General features: G+C 63.5%; 2 protein-coding genes across 2 annotated transcripts; both read right to left on the reverse strand.

Moving 5' to 3' along the window:
* Window positions 1-934: 934 nt before the first annotated feature.
* EXOSC6 (exosome component 6) lies at window positions 935-5,962 on the reverse strand. Its single transcript, XM_073565333.1, has 2 exons — window positions 5,275-5,962; window positions 935-1,316 (listed from the first exon to the last, which is right to left on the reverse strand). Exons 1-2 carry the CDS (start codon window positions 5,872-5,874, stop codon window positions 1,161-1,163), a joined length of 756 nt encoding a protein of 251 aa, XP_073421434.1. The 5' UTR covers window positions 5,875-5,962; the 3' UTR covers window positions 935-1,160.
* A 5,750-nt stretch (window positions 5,963-11,712) lies between these two features.
* Window positions 11,713-21,293, reverse strand: AARS1 (alanyl-tRNA synthetase 1). The gene is made up of 21 exons (XM_073565329.1): window positions 21,143-21,293; window positions 19,592-19,747; window positions 17,790-17,978; window positions 17,568-17,713; window positions 16,279-16,470; window positions 16,049-16,193; window positions 15,358-15,503; window positions 15,180-15,288; window positions 14,910-15,060; window positions 14,698-14,822; window positions 14,343-14,487; window positions 14,062-14,240; window positions 13,786-13,899; window positions 13,505-13,711; window positions 13,250-13,434; window positions 13,069-13,177; window positions 12,886-12,999; window positions 12,690-12,809; window positions 12,523-12,609; window positions 12,334-12,447; window positions 11,713-12,241 (listed from the first exon to the last, which is right to left on the reverse strand). The coding sequence occupies exons 2-21, from the start codon at window positions 19,733-19,735 to the stop codon at window positions 12,056-12,058; spliced, it is 2,907 nt and encodes a 968-aa protein (XP_073421430.1). The 5' UTR covers window positions 19,736-19,747; window positions 21,143-21,293; the 3' UTR covers window positions 11,713-12,055.
* Window positions 21,294-21,348: the final 55 nt, after the last annotated feature.

Genomic DNA, 21,348 nt, shown 5'->3' on the forward strand with positions numbered 1-21,348 from the left:
AAATAAATTCACTTTTTGATGATATTCTAATTTTGGAGAAGCCCCTGTACAACCAAGAGCCACCTCACCGACACAGCCGGGAGAGCCACCTCACCGACACAGCCGGGAGAGCCACCTCACCGACACAGCCGGGAGAGCCACCTCACCGACACAGCCGGGAGAGCCACCTCACCGACACAGCCGGGAGAGCCACCTCACCGACACAGCCGGTGTCAAAACAATCAGGGGGCGAAAAGGAAAATCGGAAACAGGGAAATTAGTAACAAAGAACATCAGACCAGATGTGTCACAGAATTATCCATCGGACGCGATTACATCTCCAGGGGGGTTTATTGTGTAATTTATGTTGGAATAATTTTTATGTTCCTTTTTGTTCAATAAAGCGTTAAACTACTGGTAAGTGGCAACCTGAGACGAGGGGGATTTACAGACATCACCGGACCCCCAGGATCGCAGATCATGATTAGGACTAAACTCACTTTGTCTCAAGGGGTCGCCCTGCATGGACGCTCAGTGCCTGACACTGTGTATATTAGTCTTCAGCACCGTGTATGCAGGTGATGAAGGGTGAGGAGGTGGGAGATGGCGCAAAGAGGTCGGGGGGGGGGGGGGGGGGGGGGAGGAGAAGTCGCAGTCAGGGGAGGGATGAAGTCGTGGTGTTGTGGGGGGGGGGGGTGTCACCAGCTGTCGCTCCTCAATATGGGGTCTTCTTGGCTCTGTCCCTTTGTTTTCTGGTTTAACCCTCGCTGTGCTGTGTAGTGCTGCTTTTTATCAGGACCATGAGATGGCACAGTGCACACGTGCTTTGTCTGCGGGTCCCGGTTTGGGCCCACCGTCCTGGGAGCGGTGGATCCTGCGCTCCCTTCAGCCACCTCTGTATTTCTCGGCATCGCTCGGTCACGTCGGACAGCACAAAATATCATAGAACCGCGTCTCAGAAAAAGAAACATCTTTATGTAAATCTTACAAAAAAACAACTTGGGGAGGGGATCAGCGCCCCCAGTCACATGGGCGATAGCGCAGCTTCTCCGTCACCCGTGTCCAGCGCCTGTCCATGTACCGAGCGCAGCAGCGTCCATTGCGTGCGAGGCCCGAAGGTCACAACATCCGGAAAAAGTACAAGAAACCTCCCTGCAGCCGCCATCACCGGCAGTCACACGTCATCCTGACTGGGGGGCCGCAATCTTCCTCTTCGTCGCCTTCAGGAGACTCTGCTGCAGCACGGGGTACAGCCGCTGACAGCCCTCCATACACATCCGCACGGCCGCAGCCGGGCTGTCACCTTCCCACTCACCGCTGCACAGGAGGCCGGAGACCTGGACGAGGGGAGACATCAGGTGACACATTGCAACAGCAACCAAAGGACAGCCCCCCAGTATACAGGAACTCCCCCCACCCCGCCCCCCAGTATACAGGAGCTCCCCCCATTATACAGGCGCTCCCCCGCCCTCCCCCCATTATACAGGAGCTCCCCCCAGTATACAGGAACTCCCCCCCATTATACAGGCGCTCCCCCACCCTCCCCCCAGTATACAGGAACTCCCCCCATTATACAGGCGCTCCCCCGCCTCCCCCCCAGTATACAGGAGCTCCCCCCAGTATACAGGAGCTCCCCCCAGTATACAGGAGCTCCCCCTGCCCTCTCCCCAGTATACAGGAGCTCCCCCCAGTATACAGGAGCTCCCCCCGCCCTCCCCTCCCCCCAGTATACAGGCGCTCCCCCCGCCCTACCCCCAGTATACAGGAGCTCCCCCCCGCCCTACCCCCAGTATACAGGAGCTCCCCCCCCGCCCTACCCCCAGTATACAGGAGCTCCCCCTCGCCCTACCCCCAGTATACAGGTGCTTCCCCCCGCCCTCCCCCCATTATACAGGAGCTCCACCCATTATACAGGCGCTCTCCCCAGTATACAGGAGCTCCCCCACGCCCTCCCCCCCAGTATACAGGAGCTCCCCCAGTATACAGGAGCTCCCCCCCGCCCTCCCCCCAGTATACAGGAGCTCCCCCCTCCCCCCAGTATACGGGACCCCGCTCTCCCTCCCCCCAGTATACGGGACCCCGCTCTCCCTCCCCCAGTATACGGTCCCCCCGCTCTCCCTCCCCCCCAGTATACGGTCCCCCCCGCTCTCCCTCCCCCCCAGTATACGGTCCCCCCGCTCTCCCTCCCCCCCAGTATACGGTCCCCCCCGCTCCCGGGCTCTCCCTCCCTTCCCCGCTCCCCTAGTATACGGTCCCCCCGCTCTCCCTCCCCCACCAGTATATGGGACCCCCCCCAGTATACGGGACCCCAGCTCCCCCTCCCCCCAGTATACGGGACCCCCGCTCCCCCAGTATAGTCCCCCCGCTCCCCCCTCCCCCATTATACGGTCCCCCCGCTCACCCAGTATACGGTCCCCCCGCTCACCCAGTATACGGTCCCCCCCGCTCCCCCTCCCCCCAGTATATGGTCCCCCCGCTCCCCCTCCCCCCAGTATACAGTCCCCCCGCTCCCCCTGTATACGGTCCCCCCTCCCCCCCAGTATACGGTCCTCCCCCGCCCCCAGTATACGGTCCCCCCCGCTCCCCCTGTATACGGTCCCCCCGCTCCCCCAGTATACGGTCCCCCCCGCTCCCCCAGTATACGGTCCCCCCTCCCCCCAGTATACGGTCCCCCCGCTCCCCCCCAGTATACGGTCCTCCCCCGCCCCCAGTATACGGTCCCCCCGCTCCCCCTCCCCCCTGTATACGGTCCCCCCCTGCATACGGTCCCCCCGCTCCCCCTCCCCCCTGTATACGGTCCCCCCCGCTCCCCCTCCCCCCTGTATACGGTCCCCCCCGCTCCCACTCCCCCAGTATACGATCCCCCCCTGCTCCCCCCTCCCCCCTGTATACGGTCCCCCCCGCTCCCCCTGCTCCACTCCCCCAGTATACGATCCCCCCTGCTCCCCCTCCCCCCTGTATACGGTCCCCCCTGCTCCCGCTCCCCCCTGCTCCCACTCCCCCAGTATACGATCCCCCCTGCTCCCCCTCCCCCCTGCTCCCACTCCCCCAGTATACGATCCCCCCTGCTCCCCCTCCCCCCTGTATACGGTCCCCCCTGCTCCCACTCCCCCAGTATACGATCCCCCCTGCTCCCCCTCCCCCCTGTATACGGTCCCCCCTGCTCCCGCTCCCCCCTGCTCCCACTCCCCCAGTATACGATCCCCCCTGCTCCCCCTCCCCCCTGTATACGGTCCCCCCTGCTCCCCCTCCCCCCTGTATACGGTCCCCCTGCTCCCCCTCCCCCCTGTATACGGTCCCCCCCCGCTCCCGCTGTATACGGTCCCCCCCGCTCCCGCTCCCCCCTGTATACGGTCCCCCCCGCTCCCCCTCCCCCCTGTATACGGTCCCCCCCCGCTCCCACTCCCTCAGTATACGATCCCCCCCGCTCCCCCTCCCCCCTGTATACGGTCCCCCCCCGCTCCCACTCCCTCAGTATACGATCCCCCCCGCTCCCCCTTGTATACGGTCCCCCCCGCTCCCCCTGTATACGGTCCCCCCCGCTCCCGCTCCCCCTCTATACAGTCCCCCCCGCTCCCCCTCCCCCCTGTATACGGTCCCCCCTGCTCCCGCTCCCCCCTGTATACGGTCCCCCCCCCGCTCCCCCTCCCCCCTGTATACGGTCCCCCCCCGCTCCCCCCTGTATACGGTCCCCCCTGCTCCCCCTCCCCCCTGTATACGGTCCCCCCCGCTCCCGCTGTATACGGTCCCCCCCCGCTCCCCCCTGTATACGGTCCCCCCCGCTCCCCCTCCCCCCTGTATACGGTCCCCCCCCGCTCCCACTCCCTCAGTATACGATCCCCCCCCGCTCCCCCTCCCCCCTGTATACGGTCCCCCCCGCTCCCACTCCCTCAGTATACGATCCCCCCGCTCCCCCCTGTATATGGTCCCCCCTGCTCCCGCTCCCCCCTGCTCCCACTCCCCTAGTATACGATCCCCCCTGCTCCCCCCCTGTATACGGTCCCCCCCGCTCCCGCTCCCCCCTGCTCCCACTCCCCAGTATACGATCCCCCCTGCTCCCCCTCCCCCCTGTATACGGTCCCCCCCGCATACGGTCCCCCCCGCTCCCCCTGTATACAGTCCCCCCCGCTCCCCTCCCCCCTGTATACGGTCCCCCCCTGCTCCCGCTCCCCCCTGTATACGGTCCCCCCCGCTCCCGCTGTATACGGTCCCCCCCCCGCTCCCCCCTGTATACGGTCCCCCCCGCTCCCGCTGTATACGGTCCCCCCCGCTCCCCCTCCCCCCCTGTATACGGTCCCCCCCCGCTCCCGCTGTATACGGTCCCCCCCCGCTCCCGCTGTATACGGTCCCCCCTGCTCCCCCTCCCCCCTGTATACGGTCCCCCAGGCTCCCGCTCCCCCTGTATACGGTCCCCCCCGCTCCCCCTGTATACAGTCCCCCCAGCTCCCCCTCCCCCCTGTATACGGTCCCCCCCGCTCCCCCCTGTATACGGTCCCCCCTGCTCCTGCTCCCCCCTGTATACGGTCCCCCCCGCTCCCGCTGTATACGGTCCCCCCCGCTCCCCCTCCCCCCTGTATACGGTCCCCCCTGCTCCCGCTCCCCCCTGCTCCCACTCCCCCAGTATACGGTCCCCCCCGCTCCCCCCTGTATACGGTCCGCTCCCCCTCCCCCCCTGTATACGGTCCCCCCCGCTCCCCCCTGTATACGGTCCGCCCTGCTCCCCCTCCCCCTGTATACGGTCCCCCCCCGCTCCCCCCAGTATACGGGACCCCGCTCTCCCTCCCCCCAGTATACGGGACCCCGCTCCCCCTCCCCCCTGTATACGGTCCCCCCCGCTCCCCCCTGTATACGGTCCCCCCCGCTCCCCCTCCCCCCTGTATACGGTCCCCCCCGCTCCCCCATTATACGGTTCCCCCGCTCCCCCATTATACGGTCCCCCCCTCCCCCCCTGTATACGGTCCCCCCCCGCTCCCCCCTGTATACGGTCCCCCCCGCTCCCCCTCCCCTCCCCCCTGTATACGGTCCCCCCCGCTCCCCCCCTGTATACGGTCCGCCCTGCTCCCCCTCCCCCCTGTATACGGTCCCCCCCGCTCCCCCTCCCCTCCCCCCTGTATACGGTCCGCCCTGCTCCCCCTCCCCCCTGTATACGGTCCCCCCCGCTCCCCCTCCCCCCTGTATACGGTCCCCCCCCCCTCCCCCATTATACGGTTCCCCCGCTCCCCCTGTATACGGTCCCCCGCTCCCCCTGTATACGGTCCCCCCCGCTCCCCCTCCCCTCCCCGTGGCCGCCGTCACCTGGTGCAGCGCCGGCAGGAGGCTGAGGTACATGGTGGCTCCCGCCGCCTCCTCCGCGTCGTCCGGGTCCAGCAGCAGCAGCTCGTCCTCCCCGCGGCTCAGCCCCGCGCCCACCGCCAGGTCGTACATCTCCACCCCCGCGTCCGCCAGGGCCAGGGAGGCGCAGGAGACGGCGGCGGGCAGCGCGGAGCCCCGGTCCTCCAGCACCAGCGCCCACAGCGCCAGCTCCGCCCGGGGGAAGCGCTCCAGCCGCACCGCGGCCTCCAGACTCTCCTGCAGCAGCAGCGCGGCCGGGCGGGCGGAGGACCAGGCCCCGGCCCGGGAGAAGGGGGCCCAGCGGAGCTCACACAGCAGCCGGCCGCGGCCCTCCCCGCCGCCCCACTCCCGGGGCCCGGACACCGAGCACAGCACCTTCGTGCCCCCGACCTCGATGTACGCGGAGCCCGCCGCCTGACTGAGCAGCCCGGCCCGCACGAAGACCGCCCGCGGCTCCCCGGCAGCTCGGCCCGTCCTCCCCGCAGGAGGCGCCCGGGGCACGGCGTACAGCAGCGGAGACTGGGACTCGTCCGGGCCGCGCACACGGCGGCTGTCACCCGGCATCACTGCGGTCCCGGGTCCTCCACAGCCAGCGAGAGGAGGGACAGAGCCGCCGCCCACAGCGAGAGGGAGGAGGGACAGAGCGGCCGCCCACAGCCAGCGAGAGGAGGGACAGAGCGGCCGCCCACAGCCGGCGAGAGGAGGGACAGAGCGGCCGCCCACAGCCAGCGAGAGGAGGGACAGAGCGACCGCCCACAGCCAGCGAGAGGAGGGACAGAGCCAGCGAGAGGAGGGACAGAGCGACCGCCCACAGCCGGCGAGAGGAGGGACAGAGCGACCGCCCACAGCCGGCGAGAGGAGGGACAGAGCGACCGCCCACAGCCGGCGAGAGGAGGGACAGAGCGACCGCCCACAGCCGGCGAGAGGAGGGACAGAGCGACCGCCCACAGCCGGCGAGAGGAGGGACAGAGCGACCGCCCACAGCCGGCGAGAGGAGGGACAGAGCGACCGCCCACAGCCGGCGAGAGGAGGGACAGAGCGACCGCCCACAGCCGGCGAGAGGAGGGACAGAGCGACCGCCCACAGCCGGCGAGAGGAGGGACAGAGCGACCGCCCACAGCCGGCGAGAGGGAGGAGGGACAGAGCGGCCGCCCACAGCCAGCGAGAGGAGGGACAGAGCGGCCGCCCACAGCCGGCGAGAGGAGGGACAGAGCGGCCGCCCACAGCCGGCGAGAGGAGGGACAGAGCGGCCGCCCACAGCCGGCGAGAGGAGGGACAGAGCGGCCGCCCACAGCCAGCGAGAGGAGGGACAGAGCGGCCGCCCACAGCCAGCGAGAGGGAGGAGGAGGGACAGAGCGGCCGCCCACAGCCAGCGAGAGGAGGGACAGAGCGGCCGCCCACAGCCAGCGAGGAGGGACAGAGCCGCCGCCCACAGCCAGCGAGGAGGGACAGAGCCGCCGCCCACAGCCAGCGAGAGGAGGGACAGAGCCGCCGCCCACAGCCAGCGAGAGGAGGGACAGAGCCGCCGCCCACAGCCAGCGAGAGGAGGGACAGAGCCGCCGCCCACAGCCAGCGAGAGGAGGGACAGAGCCGCCGCCCACAGCCAGCGAGAGGAGGGACAGAGCCGCCGCCCACAGCCGGCGAGAGGAGGGACAGAGCCGCCGCCCACAGCAAGAGGGAGGAGGGACAGAGCGGCCGCCCACAGCCAGCGAGAGGGAGGGAGGAGGAGGGACAGAGCGGCCGCCCACAGCCAGCGAGAGGGAGGGAGGAGGAGGGACAGAGCGGCCGCCCACAGCCAGCGAGAGGAGGGACAGAGCGGCCGCCCACAGCCAGCGAGAGGAGGGACAGAGCGGCCGCCCACAGCCAGCGAGAGGAGGGACAGAGCGGCCGCCCACAGCCAGCGAGAGGAGGGACAGAGCCGCCGCCCACAGCCAGCGAGAGGAGGGACAGAGCCGCCGCCCACAGCGAGCGGGAGGAGGGACAGAGCGGCCGCCCACAGCCAGCGAGAGGAGGGACAGAGCGGCCGCCCACAGCCGGCGAGAGGAGGGACAGAGCGGCCGCCCACAGCCAGCGAGAGGGAGGGAGGAGGAGGGACAGAGCGGCCGCCCACAGCCAGCGAGAGGAGGGACAGAGCCGCCGCCCACAGCCAGCGAGAGGAGGGACAGAGCCGCCGCCCACAGCCAGCGAGAGGAGGGACAGAGCCGCCGCCCACAGCCAGCGAGAGGAGGGACAGAGCCGCCGCCCACAGCCAGCGAGAGGAGGGACAGAGCGGCCGCCCACAGCCAGCGAGAGGAGGGACAGAGCGGCCGCCCACAGCCGGCGAGAGGAGGGACAGAGCGGCCGCCCACAGCCAGCGAGGGACAGAGCGGCCGCCCACAGCCAGCGAGAGGAGGGACAGAGCGACCGCCCACAGCCAGCGAGAGAAGGGACAGAGCCAGCGAGAGGAGGGACAGAGCGACCGCCCACAGCCGGCGAGAGGAGGGACAGAGCGACCGCCCACAGCCGGCGAGAGGAGGGACAGAGCGACCGCCCACAGCCGGCGAGAGGAGGGACAGAGCGACCGCCCACAGCCGGCGAGAGGAGGGACAGAGCGACCGCCCACAGCCGGCGAGAGGAGGGACAGAGCGACCGCCCACAGCCGGCGAGAGGAGGGACAGAGCGGCCGCCCACAGCGAGAGGGAGGAGGGACAGAGCGGCCGCCCACAGCCAGCGAGAGGAGGGACAGAGCGGCCGCCCACAGCCGGCGAGAGGAGGGACAGAGCGGCCGCCCACAGCCAGCGAGAGGGAGGGAGGAGGGACAGAGCGGCCGCCCACAGCCAGCGAGAGGAGGGACAGAGCGGCCGCCCACAGCCAGCGAGGAGGGACAGAGCGGCCGCCCACAGCCAGCGAGGAGGGACAGAGCGGCCGCCCACAGCCAGCGAGAGGAGGGACAGAGCGGCCGCCCACAGCCAGCGAGAGGAGGGACAGAGCGGCCGCCCACAGCCAGCGAGAGGAGGGACAGAGCCGCCGCCCACAGCCAGCGAGAGGAGGGACAGAGCGGCCGCCCACAGCCAGCGAGAGGAGGGACAGAGCGGCCGCCCACAGCCAGCGAGGAGGGACAGAGCGGCCGCCCACAGCCAGCGAGAGGAGGGACAGAGCGGCCGCCCACAGCCAGCGAGAGGAGGGACAGAGCGGCCGCCCACAGCCAGCGAGAGGAGGGACAGAGCCGCCGCCCACAGCCAGCGAGAGGAGGGACAGAGCCGCCGCCCACAGCCAGCGAGAGGAGGGACAGAGCGGCCGCCCACAGCCGGCGAGAGGAGGGACAGAGCGGCCGCCCACAGCCGGCGAGAGGAGGGACAGAGCGGCCGCCCACAGCCGGCGAGAGGAGGGACAGAGCGACCGCCCACAGCCAGCGAGAGGAGGGACAGAGCCGGCGAGAGGAGGGACAGAGCGACCGCCCACAGCCGGCGAGAGGAGGGACAGAGCGACCGCCCACAGCCGGCGAGAGGAGGGACAGAGCGACCGCCCACAGCCGGCGAGAGGAGGGACAGAGCGACCGCCCACAGCCACCGAGAGGAGGGACAGAGCGGCCGCCCACAACCAGCGAGAGGAGGGACAGAGCGGCCGCCCACAACCAGCGAGAGGAGGGACAGAGCCAGCGAGAGGAGGGACAGAGCGGCCGCCCACAGCCAGCGAGAGGAGGGACAGAGCGACCGCCCACAGCCGGCGAGAGGAGGGACAGAGCGGCCGCCCACAGCCAGCGAGAGGAGGGACAGAGCGGCCGCCCACAGCCAGCGAGAGGAGGGACAGAGCGGCCGCCCACAGCCAGCGAGAGGAGGGACAGAGCGGCCTCCGAGAACCGAGGGAGTTGGAGGAGGGACAGTGCGGCCTCCGAGAACCAACGAGGGAGGAGGGACAGAGCGGCCGCCCACAGCCGGCGAGAGGGAGGAGGGACAGAACGGCCGCCCACAGCCAGCGAGAGGGAGGAGGGACAGAGCGGCCGCCGAGAACCAACAAGAGGGGGGAGGGACAGAGCGGCCGCCCACAGTCGGCGAGAGGGAGGGACAGAGCGGCCGCCCACAGCCAGCGAGAGGAGGGACAGAGCGGCCGCCCACAACCAGCAAGAGGAGGGACAGAGCGGCCTCTGAGAACCAACCAGAGGGAGGAGGAGGAGGGACAGAGCGGCCTCCGAGAACCGAGGGAGTTGGAGGAGGGACAGTGCGGCCTCCGAGAACCAACGAGAGGGAGGAGGAACAGAGCGGCCGCCGAGAACCAACGAGAGGAGGGACAGAACGGCCGCCCACAGCCAGCGAGAGGAGGGACAGAACGGCCGCCCACAGCCAGCGAGAGGGAGGAGGGAAAGAGCGGCCGCCCACAGCGAGAGAGGAGGGACAGAGCGGCCGCCCACAGCCAGCGAGAGGAGGGACAGAGCGGCCCCCCACAGCCAGCGAGAGGAGGGACAGAGCGGCCCCCCACAGCCAGCGAGAGGAGGGACAGAGCGGCCCCCCACAGCCAGCGAGAGGAGGGACAGAGCGGCCGCCCACAGCCAGCGAGAGGAGGGACAGAGCGGCCGCCCACAGCCAGCGAGAGGAGGGACAGAGCGGCCGCCCACAGCCAGCGAGAGGAGGGACAGAGCCGCCGCCCACAGCCAGCGAGAGGAGGGACAGAGCCGCCGCCCACAGCCAGCGAGAGGAGGGACAGAGCCGCCGCCCACAGCCAGCGAGAGGAGGGACAGAGCCGCCACCCACAGCCAGCGAGAGGAGGGACAGAGCCGCCGCCCACAGCCAGCGAGAGGAGGGACAGAGCCGCCGCCCACAGCCAGCGAGGAGGGACAGAGCGGCCGCCCACCGCCAGCGAGAGGAGGGACAGAGCCGCCGCCCACAGCCAGCGCGAGGGAGGAGGGACAGAGCCGCCGCCCACAGCCAGCGCGAGGGAGGAGGGACAGAGCCGCCGCCCACAGCCAGCGCGAGGGAGGAGGGACAGAGCGGCCGCCGAGAACCAGCGAGAGGAGGGACAGAGCCGCCGCCCACAGCCAGCGAGAGGGAGGAGGAGGGACAGAGCGGCCGCCCACAGCCAGCGAGAGGGAGGAGGAGGGACAGAGCGGCCGCCCACCGCCAGCGAGAGGAGGGACAGAGCCGCCGCCCACAGCCAGCGCGAGGGAGGAGGGACAGAGCCGCCGCCCACAGCCAGCGCGAGGGAGGAGGGACAGAGCCGCCGCCCACAGCCAGCGCGAGGGAGGAGGGACAGAGCGGCCGCCGAGAACCAGCGAGAGGAGGGACAGAGCCGCCGCCCACAGCCAGCGAGAGGGAGGAGGAGGGACAGAGCGGCCGCCCACAGCCAGCGAGAGGGAGGAGGAGGGACAGAGCGGCCGCCCACAGCCAGCGAGAGGGAGGAGGAGGAGGGACAGAGCGGCCGCCCACAGCCAGCGAGAGGGAGGAGGGACAGAGCGGCCGCCCACAGCCAGCGAGAGGGAGGAGGAGGGACAGAGCGGCCGCCCACAGCCAGCGAGAGGGAGGAGGAGGGACAGAGCGGCCGCCCACAGCCAGCGAGAGGGAGGAGGAGGGACAGAGCGGCCGCCCACAGCCAGCGAGAGGGAGGAGGAGGGACAGAGCGGCCGCCCACAGCCAGCGAGAGGGAGGAGGAGGGACAGAGCGGCCGCCCACAGCCAGCGAGAGGGAGGAGGAGGGACAGAGCGGCCGCCCACAGCCAGCGAGAGGGAGGAGGAGGAGGGACAGAGCGGCCGCCCACAGCCAGCGAGAGGGAGGAGGAGGAGGGACAGAGCGGCCGCCCACAGCCAGCGAGAGGGAGGAGGAGGAGGGACAGAGCGGCCGCCCACAGCCAGCGGGAGGAGGAGGGACAGAGCGGCCGCCCACAGCCAGCGAGAGGAGGAGGGACAGCGGCCGCCCACAGCCAGCGAGAGGAGGAGGGACAGAGCAGCCGCCGAGAACCAACGAGAGGAACCGGTACAGAGCGGCTGACAAGAATCAGCGAGAGGGAGGACAGCGCGAATCCTCTAGTTCCCGCAGTCGTGGTTCTCGGCCGGATGATACTTGCAGTTATCGTGATCTGGGCGGGAGGAGCTGAGCACTTGAGTATGTGTCCAGTGGGCGGTCCTACCAGTGACAGTCTGCCCTGGGTAGCCACACTCTGTGACCCGGGCGCTGTAGATCCTGACCTGTTGTCTTTGGCGTGATTTCTCACCCGGATTTCGCTGCCCTCCTGAATGACCTCATCCTCCCCGCCACCCCCTGCAGCGGCCGCCCACAGGGCCGGAGCGCGGACGGGACGTCCTCCCACCATCTATGTGATGTCATTGGGGATTGGGCTCTACCAGGAGCCCCGCGTGACCAGCATGTGGCAGGGCCCCATTACCACGGGCCCCATGTGGCGTCTGCAGTTTTCCACACTGACGACACGACAACGTTGTGCACGGTTTTTTTTTATTGCGGATACACGGCTTACTCTACACACGGTGCGGACCACCTTATCCCCACCTCGGGGGCAGCGCGGGTGGAGACCAGTGATAATACTACCTCGCTAACCCCTTTGTGGCTAATCCCTTCTCCACAGGGCAGGAGCAGCTACGAGCTCTGCGAGTCCATGAACGATGCGCTAGTACTGAGGCAGCGAGTGGGGGAGGGGAGATGAAACTAGCGGATGATCTGTGCCCGCGGGCCAGTCACATCACATAACACTTTCCGTGCCAGGCAGATGAGCGGCCCACCAGTCCCGAGCGGACGGAGCGGTTTTCCCGTGTTGCAACTTTTCAGTTCTTCAGGGATTCGATCTTCAGTTTGGCGAAGTCCTCAGCGAGTCTCAGCGCCTCCGTGAGGCAGCCGACGTTCTTACCCGTGGCCTGTGCGGACGTGTCCTTCCCTCCACCCTTACCGTCCATCAGCTCGGACACGTGCTGGACCCACTCGTTGGCTTTCAGGCCTTTGTCCGCAGTTTCCTGTGGAAGAAGACACAAGTCAGGAGGTGTCCGCAGGTGATCGGGAAATCCCAGCCGCAGAGTCCCGCTGACATGAAGGCGTCGATGCTCACCTGCGGCACCTGGCACAGGCACGTGATCTTCCCAGCTTCATTGTCCACAGCAAAGATGATGGCTGCAGTTTCCGGAGACTGAGACTTGAGGAGCTTCAGAGATTCATTGAGAGCCTGCAGCGGAGACAACAGACATGAGAAAAGCAATGGCCACCACCAATAAGGCAACGCTGGACGGGCTGGGCGCACCTTGGCTGAAGCTCCGGCTTCCATCGCCAGCACCAGGAGCGGTTGGTTTGGGTTTTCTGTGATCAGCAGCTTGGTTTTCTCCAGAACCTGATCAGACACAAGTGGGAAAAAGAATAAACCTCACACCCCGTCATGGCCACCATCAGAGCCCTCAGCGTGGCACCCACCCGCTTCTGGATGTCAGCCTTGCTGGCACGGTCCAGGTCATCCATTGTCTTCTTCAGGGATTTGAGCAGCTCTCGGAGTTCATCCTTCTGCCACTGAGAGATGACGGCTGTAGCCAGAGTCTGAGGAAGTCCGGAAAGTCAGAGGAGCAGAGGCAGGACAGGGCGGTGGGCAGAGGGTGGCAGGCAGTGGTCCTACCTCACTGAGGTCAGCAATCTCCTTCTGAACCTCCTTGTTGGGGGCAGTCTGCTGCTTGACTTTAGCTTCCAGTTCAGATAGTGCAACATTCAGGGCCTCCTGCTTCCGCACAGCCTGCAGAGACAGAGTCATTGTCTGAGCCACCATTACCTGCCCAAGAGGGCAGAGGAAGGTACAACTCACCTTCTGGGCTTCCGCGCCCGTGACGGCCACAATCCTCCGGATTCCCTTTGCAATGGCTTCCTCTGTAACAATGACAAACTGTCCAGTATGGCCGGAGTTCTGCAGGTGCCTGGAAGAGAAGCCACAGTCAGAGGCCATGGTCCGGACATCTCCATGTACCGGACCATTATCCGCCACTTACGTTCCACCGCAGAACTCAACCGATGTTACAGAGCCTGCAGAGCCTGAGGGGTCAGCCAGAAGCTCCTCCACAGGAATCCCCACGGACACGACACGTACGGGGTCCGGATAGGTTTCATCAAACACAGCACGCAGACCCTGAATTGCTTTAGCAGCTACCAAGGGACAGTCCAAGGCGTAGACAGTCTGTGCAGAGAGACGACTGGTCACTAGAGGAGGATGAGCGGAGGAGCCGGGAATTAGGGCTCACACTCACCTTGTTCTCCTGAATCAGCTGATTGGCAATCTCCTCTGTTCGGTGGATTTCCTTCGTGCTCATGGCTCCTTTTGCTGTGAAGTCAAACCTCAGTCTGTCCGGAGCCACAAGAGACCCCCTCTGATCTGCCTCCCCGAGGACTGAGCGCAGGGCAAAGTTCAGGATGTGGGTGGCTGTGTGGTTGCTCATAACTGGACGTCGCCTCGTCTGTGAAGAGACTTATTACAAGATGGCCGCAGGCGTCAGTTCCTCTAGTTATAGGAGCAGAGCTGTGCACTCACCTCATCCACGTAGAGACGCACGCGGTCCCCGACCTTCAGGCTGCCGTACACGGTCCCCACGTGCAGGACGTAGCCGCCACGGACCTGTGTGTTCCTTACACTAAATTCTGTTTTCTACAAACAAAAAAACATTTTTATGGAAAAATACCCAATAATGCGGCCAAGAAACATTAATTACAGCCGCAAACAAACAGACGCGGTCCCATCAGAGGCGGTCACTGTACGAGGAGGCGACCAGCAGACCCTCGCCTGCGCCAATACATAGAGACCACTCACGTCTTCGCTGCTGTCATCCTCCCGGACCATATACCCCTCATCGTACGTCTGTCCTCCTTGTTCTGCGTAGAAGCAGGTCTTATCCAGGACCAGACCACACTCCTGCCCGGTGGTGACCTCCTCCACAAAGGTCTTCTCCCGGCGGATCGCCTTCACAGTGGCCTCCACGCCTTCAAACTCTGGGGACCATGACAATGATTACCGCTGTTACCTGCCCACCCAGGACATACACAGAACCTCACCCAGGACCCCGCCTGTTAGGCGCATGCCCCTTATCTTACCGTAGACGCCACCAGAACTGGACATGTAGTTGTATTTCGGGGAATCATCAGTCGGCTCCAATCCCCGAGCACGCAGCTCTTCAATGGCGTAAATATCCAACATCAGCAGATCCTCATCCCCGGCACCCTTCCCCTGAGACTTCAGCTGTAATAGACAAAGGATGATGACTACTCTCAGCGCCGGATATGGGGACCGACCTCTGTAATAAGATCAGAACACCCCCAAAGGCCAGGGAACCACAAATTCAGAATCTATGGAGATCACTAGCAGAAAGTCTGCTTGTCATTCACAACATGGCCACGGGTCAGCTCCGGCGCTCCATGGAGATGAGGAGGGCAGCACTCGATGTGTTACCTGGGCAGCTTTCCGTTCTTCCTCAAAGCTATCCATATCCACTCTCAGGCCTCGCTCCTCTGCGATCAGACCAGTCAGATCCACAGGGAACCCATATGTGTCGTACAGCAGCCATGCCGTGTCACCTGGAGAGGGGCAGAAAGGGTTTCCATGTTACTTCTCAGCAAGTCCCCGTGAGTCATGGGGGCTCGGCAACCTGCAGCTTCTCTTACCAGGGATGGTCTTGTTCTCTCCCAGGCTCTGTATCTTGCGGTCCAGGATGCGGCGCCCCCTATTAAGGGTTTTTAGGAACTGGGTCTCCTCCTCATTGATGATGTCCTTCACCATGTCAGGGTCTTTCTTAAGCTCAGGGAAAGCATCTCCCTGCATCGACAGAAGAGGATGACATTGCAACCAGGGAAGGAAAAGACGGGACAAGAAGGTAGAGATGGGACAAGAAGGAAAGGGCAGCACGGGAAAAAGAAAGGGCGGCGCACACTAACCAATGATTGGACGACCACATCAACCAGAGTAGCGAAGAATCCTTTGGAAGCATTGAGCTTCTCGTGTGCGTATCTCACAGCGCGGCGAAGGATACGACGTAAGACATATCTAAGACCAAAGACAAGATGAGGCGACTGCTCCACCACTTGTAGGCCAGTGTCGGTATACGAGACTTACCCACGGCCTGTATTGTCAGGTCTCCCACCATCAGCAAGGGCAACAGTGATCGTCCTGGCATGATCTGCAAGCACTCTGTATGCCATGTCTATGCCGTCTTCATCCTCTGCACCTACCTTGCCAGAATAGGGCCTGGCGCCAGTGCCCTGTGGGTAAAGACACTTTACAGGACCAGACAACAGGAAACCAACACTGTACAGTGAGCGAGCGGCGGGGGGTGCAGAGAAGATGCTCTGGAGGAGAGTGGAGCATCGGTAGCGATGTAGCCCAGGATCCGCTCAATGTACTCATCAAGCAGTTACCCAGAATCCCCCCCGGGTATGATGCTGCCACGCAGAGGACGTGTGCTGCCCGCTCACATGGGCCCATGGCGTCACTGATCCGGTCACACATCAGTCTCCGGCCCGTCACACGGGAGACATTGTACTCGGAGACTCGTCCAAGGTTCAGTTGGTTTTTCACGATCCCTTGTTAAGAGTCAAAAGGATAAAAACAGTTCTGACCATTGTAAACCCGGAGGGGGAAAAAAAATAAAAATAATAGCTGCCATATGAAGGCAAAACAGATGTCGTCCACGAGAAACACCATCCATTTCTTAAAGTTGACATGGAAGTGTGGATGTAGCCTAAAGCCCAACCCGAGCGGCGCGCCTGCAGGCCACGGCCCAACCCAAGCTCGGCGTAGCTCGTACCTTCTGGATGGCGTCAAAGTACGGAACAAAGAGGTCGGTGTCGTAGTTGGACATCTTGGTCTGCAGCACGGACACCAGTCTCTCCAGCCCCATCCCGGTGTCAATACTCTTCTTGGGCAGCGGCTTCAGGCTCCCATCACTTTCCCTATAACAGAAGGGTCACTTGTACAGTCCCGGGGGCTACAGATACAGCGATGGCTGTAATCAGCCGTAATGCGACGATCTGCTACCTGTTAAACTGAATGAACACCAGATTCCAGATCTCCAGCACGTTGGGGTCATCCATATTCACCAAGTGAGCGGCATCACGGCCCCCAATACGATCATAATGCATCTCACTGCAGGGTCCACAGGGGCCCGTGTCCCCCATCTCCCAGAAGTTGTCTTTCATGCTGCCTGGTAAAATGCGGCTCTCTGGAAGCCTGAGGAGAAAGATGTAGTCATTGCCCCATAGATACCCCTCCAAGCCTTCAAACAGAAGTCTCAATGCCCCCGAGCAGTAAGGTGGCCCAGTGTCCCCCCCCACCTCAGGAGGCCCCGAGCAGTAAGGTGGCCCAGTGTCCCCCCCACCTCAGGAGGCCCCGAGCAGTAAGGTGGCCCAGTGTCCCCCCCACCTCAGGAGGCCCCGAGCAGTAAGGTGGCCCAGTGTCCCCCCCACCTCAGGAGGCCCCGAGCAGTAAGGTGGCCCAGTGTCCCCCCCACCTCAGGAGGCCCCGAGCAGTAAGGTGGCCCAGTGTCCCCCCCACCTCAGGAGGCCCCGAGCAGTAAGGTGGCCCAGTGTCCTCCCCACCTCAGGAGGCCCCGAGCAGTAAGGTGGCCCAGTGTCCCCCCCACCTCAGGAGGCCTCGAGCAGTAAGGTGGCCCAGTGTCCCCCCCACCTCAGGAGGCCTCGAGCAGTAAGGTGGCCCAGTGTCCCCCCCACCTCAGGAGGCCTCGAGCAGTAAGGTGGCCCAGTGTCCCCCCCCACCTCAGGAGGCCTCGAGCAGTAAGGTGGCCCAGTGTCCCCCCCACCTCAGGAGGCCTCGAGCAGTAAGGTGGCCCAGTGTCCCCCCCCACCTCAGGAGGCCTCGAGCAGTAAGGTGGCCCAGTGTCCCCCCCACCTCAGGAGGCCTCGAGCAGTAAGGTGGCCCAGTGTCCCCCCCACCTCAGGAGGCCTCGAGCAGTAAGGTGGCCCAGTGTCCCCCCCACCTCATGAGGCCTCGAGCAGTAAGGTGGCCCAGTGTCCCCCCCACCTCAGGAGGCCTCGAGCAGTAAGGTGGCCCAGTGTCCCCCCCACCTCAGGAGGCCTCGAGCAGTAAGGTGGCCCAGTGTCCCCCCCCACCTCAGGAGGCCCCGAGCAGTAAGGTGGCCCATTGCCCCCCCCCCCCCCCTCAGGAGGCCTCGAGCAGTAAGGTGGCCCAGTGTCCCCCCCACCTCAGGAGGACTCGAGCAGTAAGGTGGCCCAGTGTCCCCCCACCTCAGGAGACCCCAAGCAGTAAGGTGGCCCAGTGTCCCCCCACCTCAGGAGACCTGGTCTTACCCCAGGTTGAGCCAGATCTGTTTACATTCCAGGTCTGGATCCAATCCGGCCGCCTCGTTACCACCAAAGTAAGTGACGTACAGTCGCTCAATGTCAATGCCAAACTCCTTGGTCAGAAGGTCCAGGGCCAGTTTACATGCCAGCTCCTGCAGGGGGTAGCACAGGGTTACTCCCCCCAGGACGACCATCCCTGCACCAGCCGCAGTGGGCGTCAGGCCTCACCTTGAAGTAGTCTCCAAAAGACCAGGAGCCGAGCATCTCGAAGAAGGTGTGATGGTAGACGTCCTTGCCCACGTCGTCCAGGTCATTGTGCTTCCCCCCCGCGCGGATACATTTCTGAGTGTTGGCGGCGCGGCTCAGCCGGGCCATCGGGTGAGAGGGGTCAATGGTGTTTAGGAAGATTGGCTTGAACTGGAGAAAAGGAGCAGAGTAGTAGTGCAAAGCCATAACCCTCATCCTCAGCAGGGACGTAGTGACTACAGTCAGCAACAATCACTACAGCCCCCTCTGCCCGGGTCACTGTGCCCTCAGCAGACAGAGCTGCCAACTATTACCCCACGAGGAAGGTGTCTGCGGACCCCGGCCACATATGACTGGGGGCCGCGGCGGTCTGTGCACTGTGGCTGCAGGGGGTTCATCAGGAGCTGCTGACAAGTAATCACCCGTCACGGATTACTCCGCAGCCAGACCCTAGGGGACCACCACCCTGCTGACAGGAGGCTGCACCACATAAAAAGCTTAGTAATTAGAGGGTCCCACCCTCCCACTGCAGCTAGTGTGACCGGACCCCCGCCCAACCTGCTAATCCTAAGAATTGTGCCTGTGATGATTGAGAAAGAAGCAAAAGTTCTAAAGAAAAGAATTATCCTGAACAAATCGTACAAGATGCCGATGTGTCTCCAGGAGAAATCCAGAACGTAACGACCCCGGCCCACCCATAAAACAGCACGTCATCCCCGTCACAATCCCACCGGAGCATCGGCCGATTGTCACAAGTGCCGCCACTCTGACAACCTACCAATTAAAAACATCACTTATCGCCGGACAGGACTCAACCATTTTCAGCAGATGAAACCAATTACGGTGCCTGGCTTTGGTGGGGTTACACCTCACATTTGTCAGGGGGCGCACACTTGTGCACGGGGAAGGGTCTGCGTGGCGCGAGGACTAGAATTTCTTACATGGAGTCTGAGTATTTCACACTGGAATCAAATATCCGATGTTACAACATCCTAACGTCAGCATCGATTTGCTCGAAGCAACAGTAAGAACGTCTACACATTCCGCAGCACTTTACATTTTAGAGGGATCTTAGAAATACGTTTTTAGGGCACGATTAAAGCTGGGGCTATTGGGGATTAATCGAATTGACCTGGGTAGTGCATTTCAGATAACTGGCGCAGCACGTAACAGGAGGAACAATATTACAGATGGTAACAAACCAGAGGACCCTCACACCTCCAATGCATCAAATCGACAAAATGGTCATAATAGAGAATCCAGCTGGATGGTTAAAGTGGCCTCATTATGTCCAGAAGGGTTAAATTAATGCAATTATTACCCTTTCCAGATTACAGTCGGCGTTTCTCCCGACCTCTTCTGAGTCTTCTTCACATTTAGTAATTGTGATGTCATTTTTGTGTTACTTTATGTTAATTTTCGCTGCACCAATCACATTCTCCCGTTAGGTCTGACCTCTATAAAGCTGCCGGTCGACATCTTGGTTGTTGCACGGCTGATGACGCGCGCTGCATGAATGAGGATGTTTTCGTTTCCACGCTCTGGACGTTTCCGTCATTGGCAGCGCCCGGAACCACCATTTATATTTACTCTACACGGCCCACCTGCTGTATGGCACAGATCCAGCTCACCTCCAAACTATGTCAAGGGGGGGGGGGGGGGTGAGGAGACCCCAAAACTGAAATCCAGGACGGCAGCAGTGCTGGGGGGGGTCCAGGGAAACGCAGACCTCACATATCCGGGGTCTATAAGGCAGATGCCAGCACAGACGGGGGGACACCAACCTGATTCATGCCAGCGTTGGCAAACAGCAGCGTGGGGTCATCCAGGGGGACGGTGGCCGAGGAGTGGACGTACGTGTGACCATTCTCCTTGAAGAAGTCAATGAACTTCTGTCGAATGGCGGAAGCCGTCATTGTCGTTGTCATGGTGACTGTGACCTGCGCAAAAAGAGAGACAGACCCACCATGAGTCAGTCATCTCTCATGGGGCAACTCCCAGAATCAGCCATATCGGGGAGGGGGGTACAGAGCAGACCCCGGAATATGGTAACACCAATGAATCAGAGACATGGGGCCCGAGGAGCTAAATCACCATGCCCCCTCTACTTATCAGGGGTAATTCCCCCCCCCTATACCCCTCTACATATCAGGGGTAATTCCCCCCCCCCTATACCCCTCTACATATCAGGGGTAATTCCCCCCCCCCTATACCCCTCTACATATCAGGGGTAATTCCCCCCCCCCTATACCCCTCTACATATCAGGGGTAATTCCCCCCCCCCTATACCCCTCTACATATCAGGGGTAATTCCCCCCCCCCCTATACCCCTCTACATATCAGGGGTAATTCCCCCCCCCCCTATACCCCTCTACATATCAGGGGTAATTCCCCCCCCCTATACCCCTCTACATATCAGGGGTAATTCCCCCCCCCCTATACCCCTCTACATATCAGGGGTAATTCCCCCCCCTATACCCCTCTACATATCAGGGGTAATTCCCCCCCCCCTATACCCCTCTACATATCAGGGGTAATTCCCCCCCCCTATACCCCTCTACATATCAGGGGTAATTCCCCCCCCCTATACCCCTCTACATATCAGGGGTAATTCCCCCCCCTATACCCCTCTACATATCAGGGGTAATTCCCCCCCCCTATACCCCTCTACATATCAGGGGTAATTCCCCCCCCTATACCCCTCTACATATCAGGGGTAATTCCCCCCCCTATACCCCTCTACATATCAGGGGTAATTCCCCCCCATCCCCCTCTATATCAGGGGTAATTTCCTTCCCCCCCCATCCCCCTCTATATCAGGGGTAATTTCCTTCCCCCCCCATCCCCCTCTATATCAGGGGTAATTTCCTTCCCCCCCATCCCCCTCTATATCAGGGGTAATTTCCTTCCCCCCCCATCCCCCTCTATATCAGGGGTAATTTCCTTCCCCCCCATCCCCCTCTATATCAGGGGTAATTTCCTTCCCCCCCATCCCCCTCTATATCAGGGGTAATTCCCTTCCTCCCCATCCCCCTCTATATCAGGGGTAATTCCCTTCCCCCCCATCCCCCTCTATATCAGGGGTAATTCCCTTCCCCCCCATCCCCCTCTATATCAGGGGTAATTCCCTTCCCCCCCCCCCCCCATCCCCCTCTATATCAGGGGTAATTTCCTTCCCCCCCATCCCCCTCTATATCAGGGGTAATTTCCTTCCCCCCCATCCCCCTCTATATCAGGGGTAATTCCCTTCCCCCCCATCCCCCTCTATATCAGGGGTAACACTCCTCTCAGCCCCCTACTCCCGGCTCCGTCCCTCCCGGCTGCGGCCGCTCTACCTCCGGCGTCTCCTCTCGCCTCTTCTGCTGCTCACGTTGTTTCTCTGCTTGGTCAGAAGGCGCTGACAGTAGACCGAAACCCCGCCCTGACTCTTCGCTGATTGGCTTACAGGTGCCGGTTGTACGATTCTATTGGATGAATCAGCTGCCTGTCTTCAAAAACGAGGCTGCCGGCTGATGCAACTAGAGTTAAATCATGTGACCGG

Source organism: Dendrobates tinctorius, unplaced genomic scaffold (genome assembly GCF_039654945.1).
Source record: "Dendrobates tinctorius isolate UK_male_01 unplaced genomic scaffold, ASM3965494v1 ptg000663l, whole genome shotgun sequence".
NCBI lineage: Eukaryota > Metazoa > Chordata > Amphibia > Anura > Dendrobatidae > Dendrobates > Dendrobates tinctorius.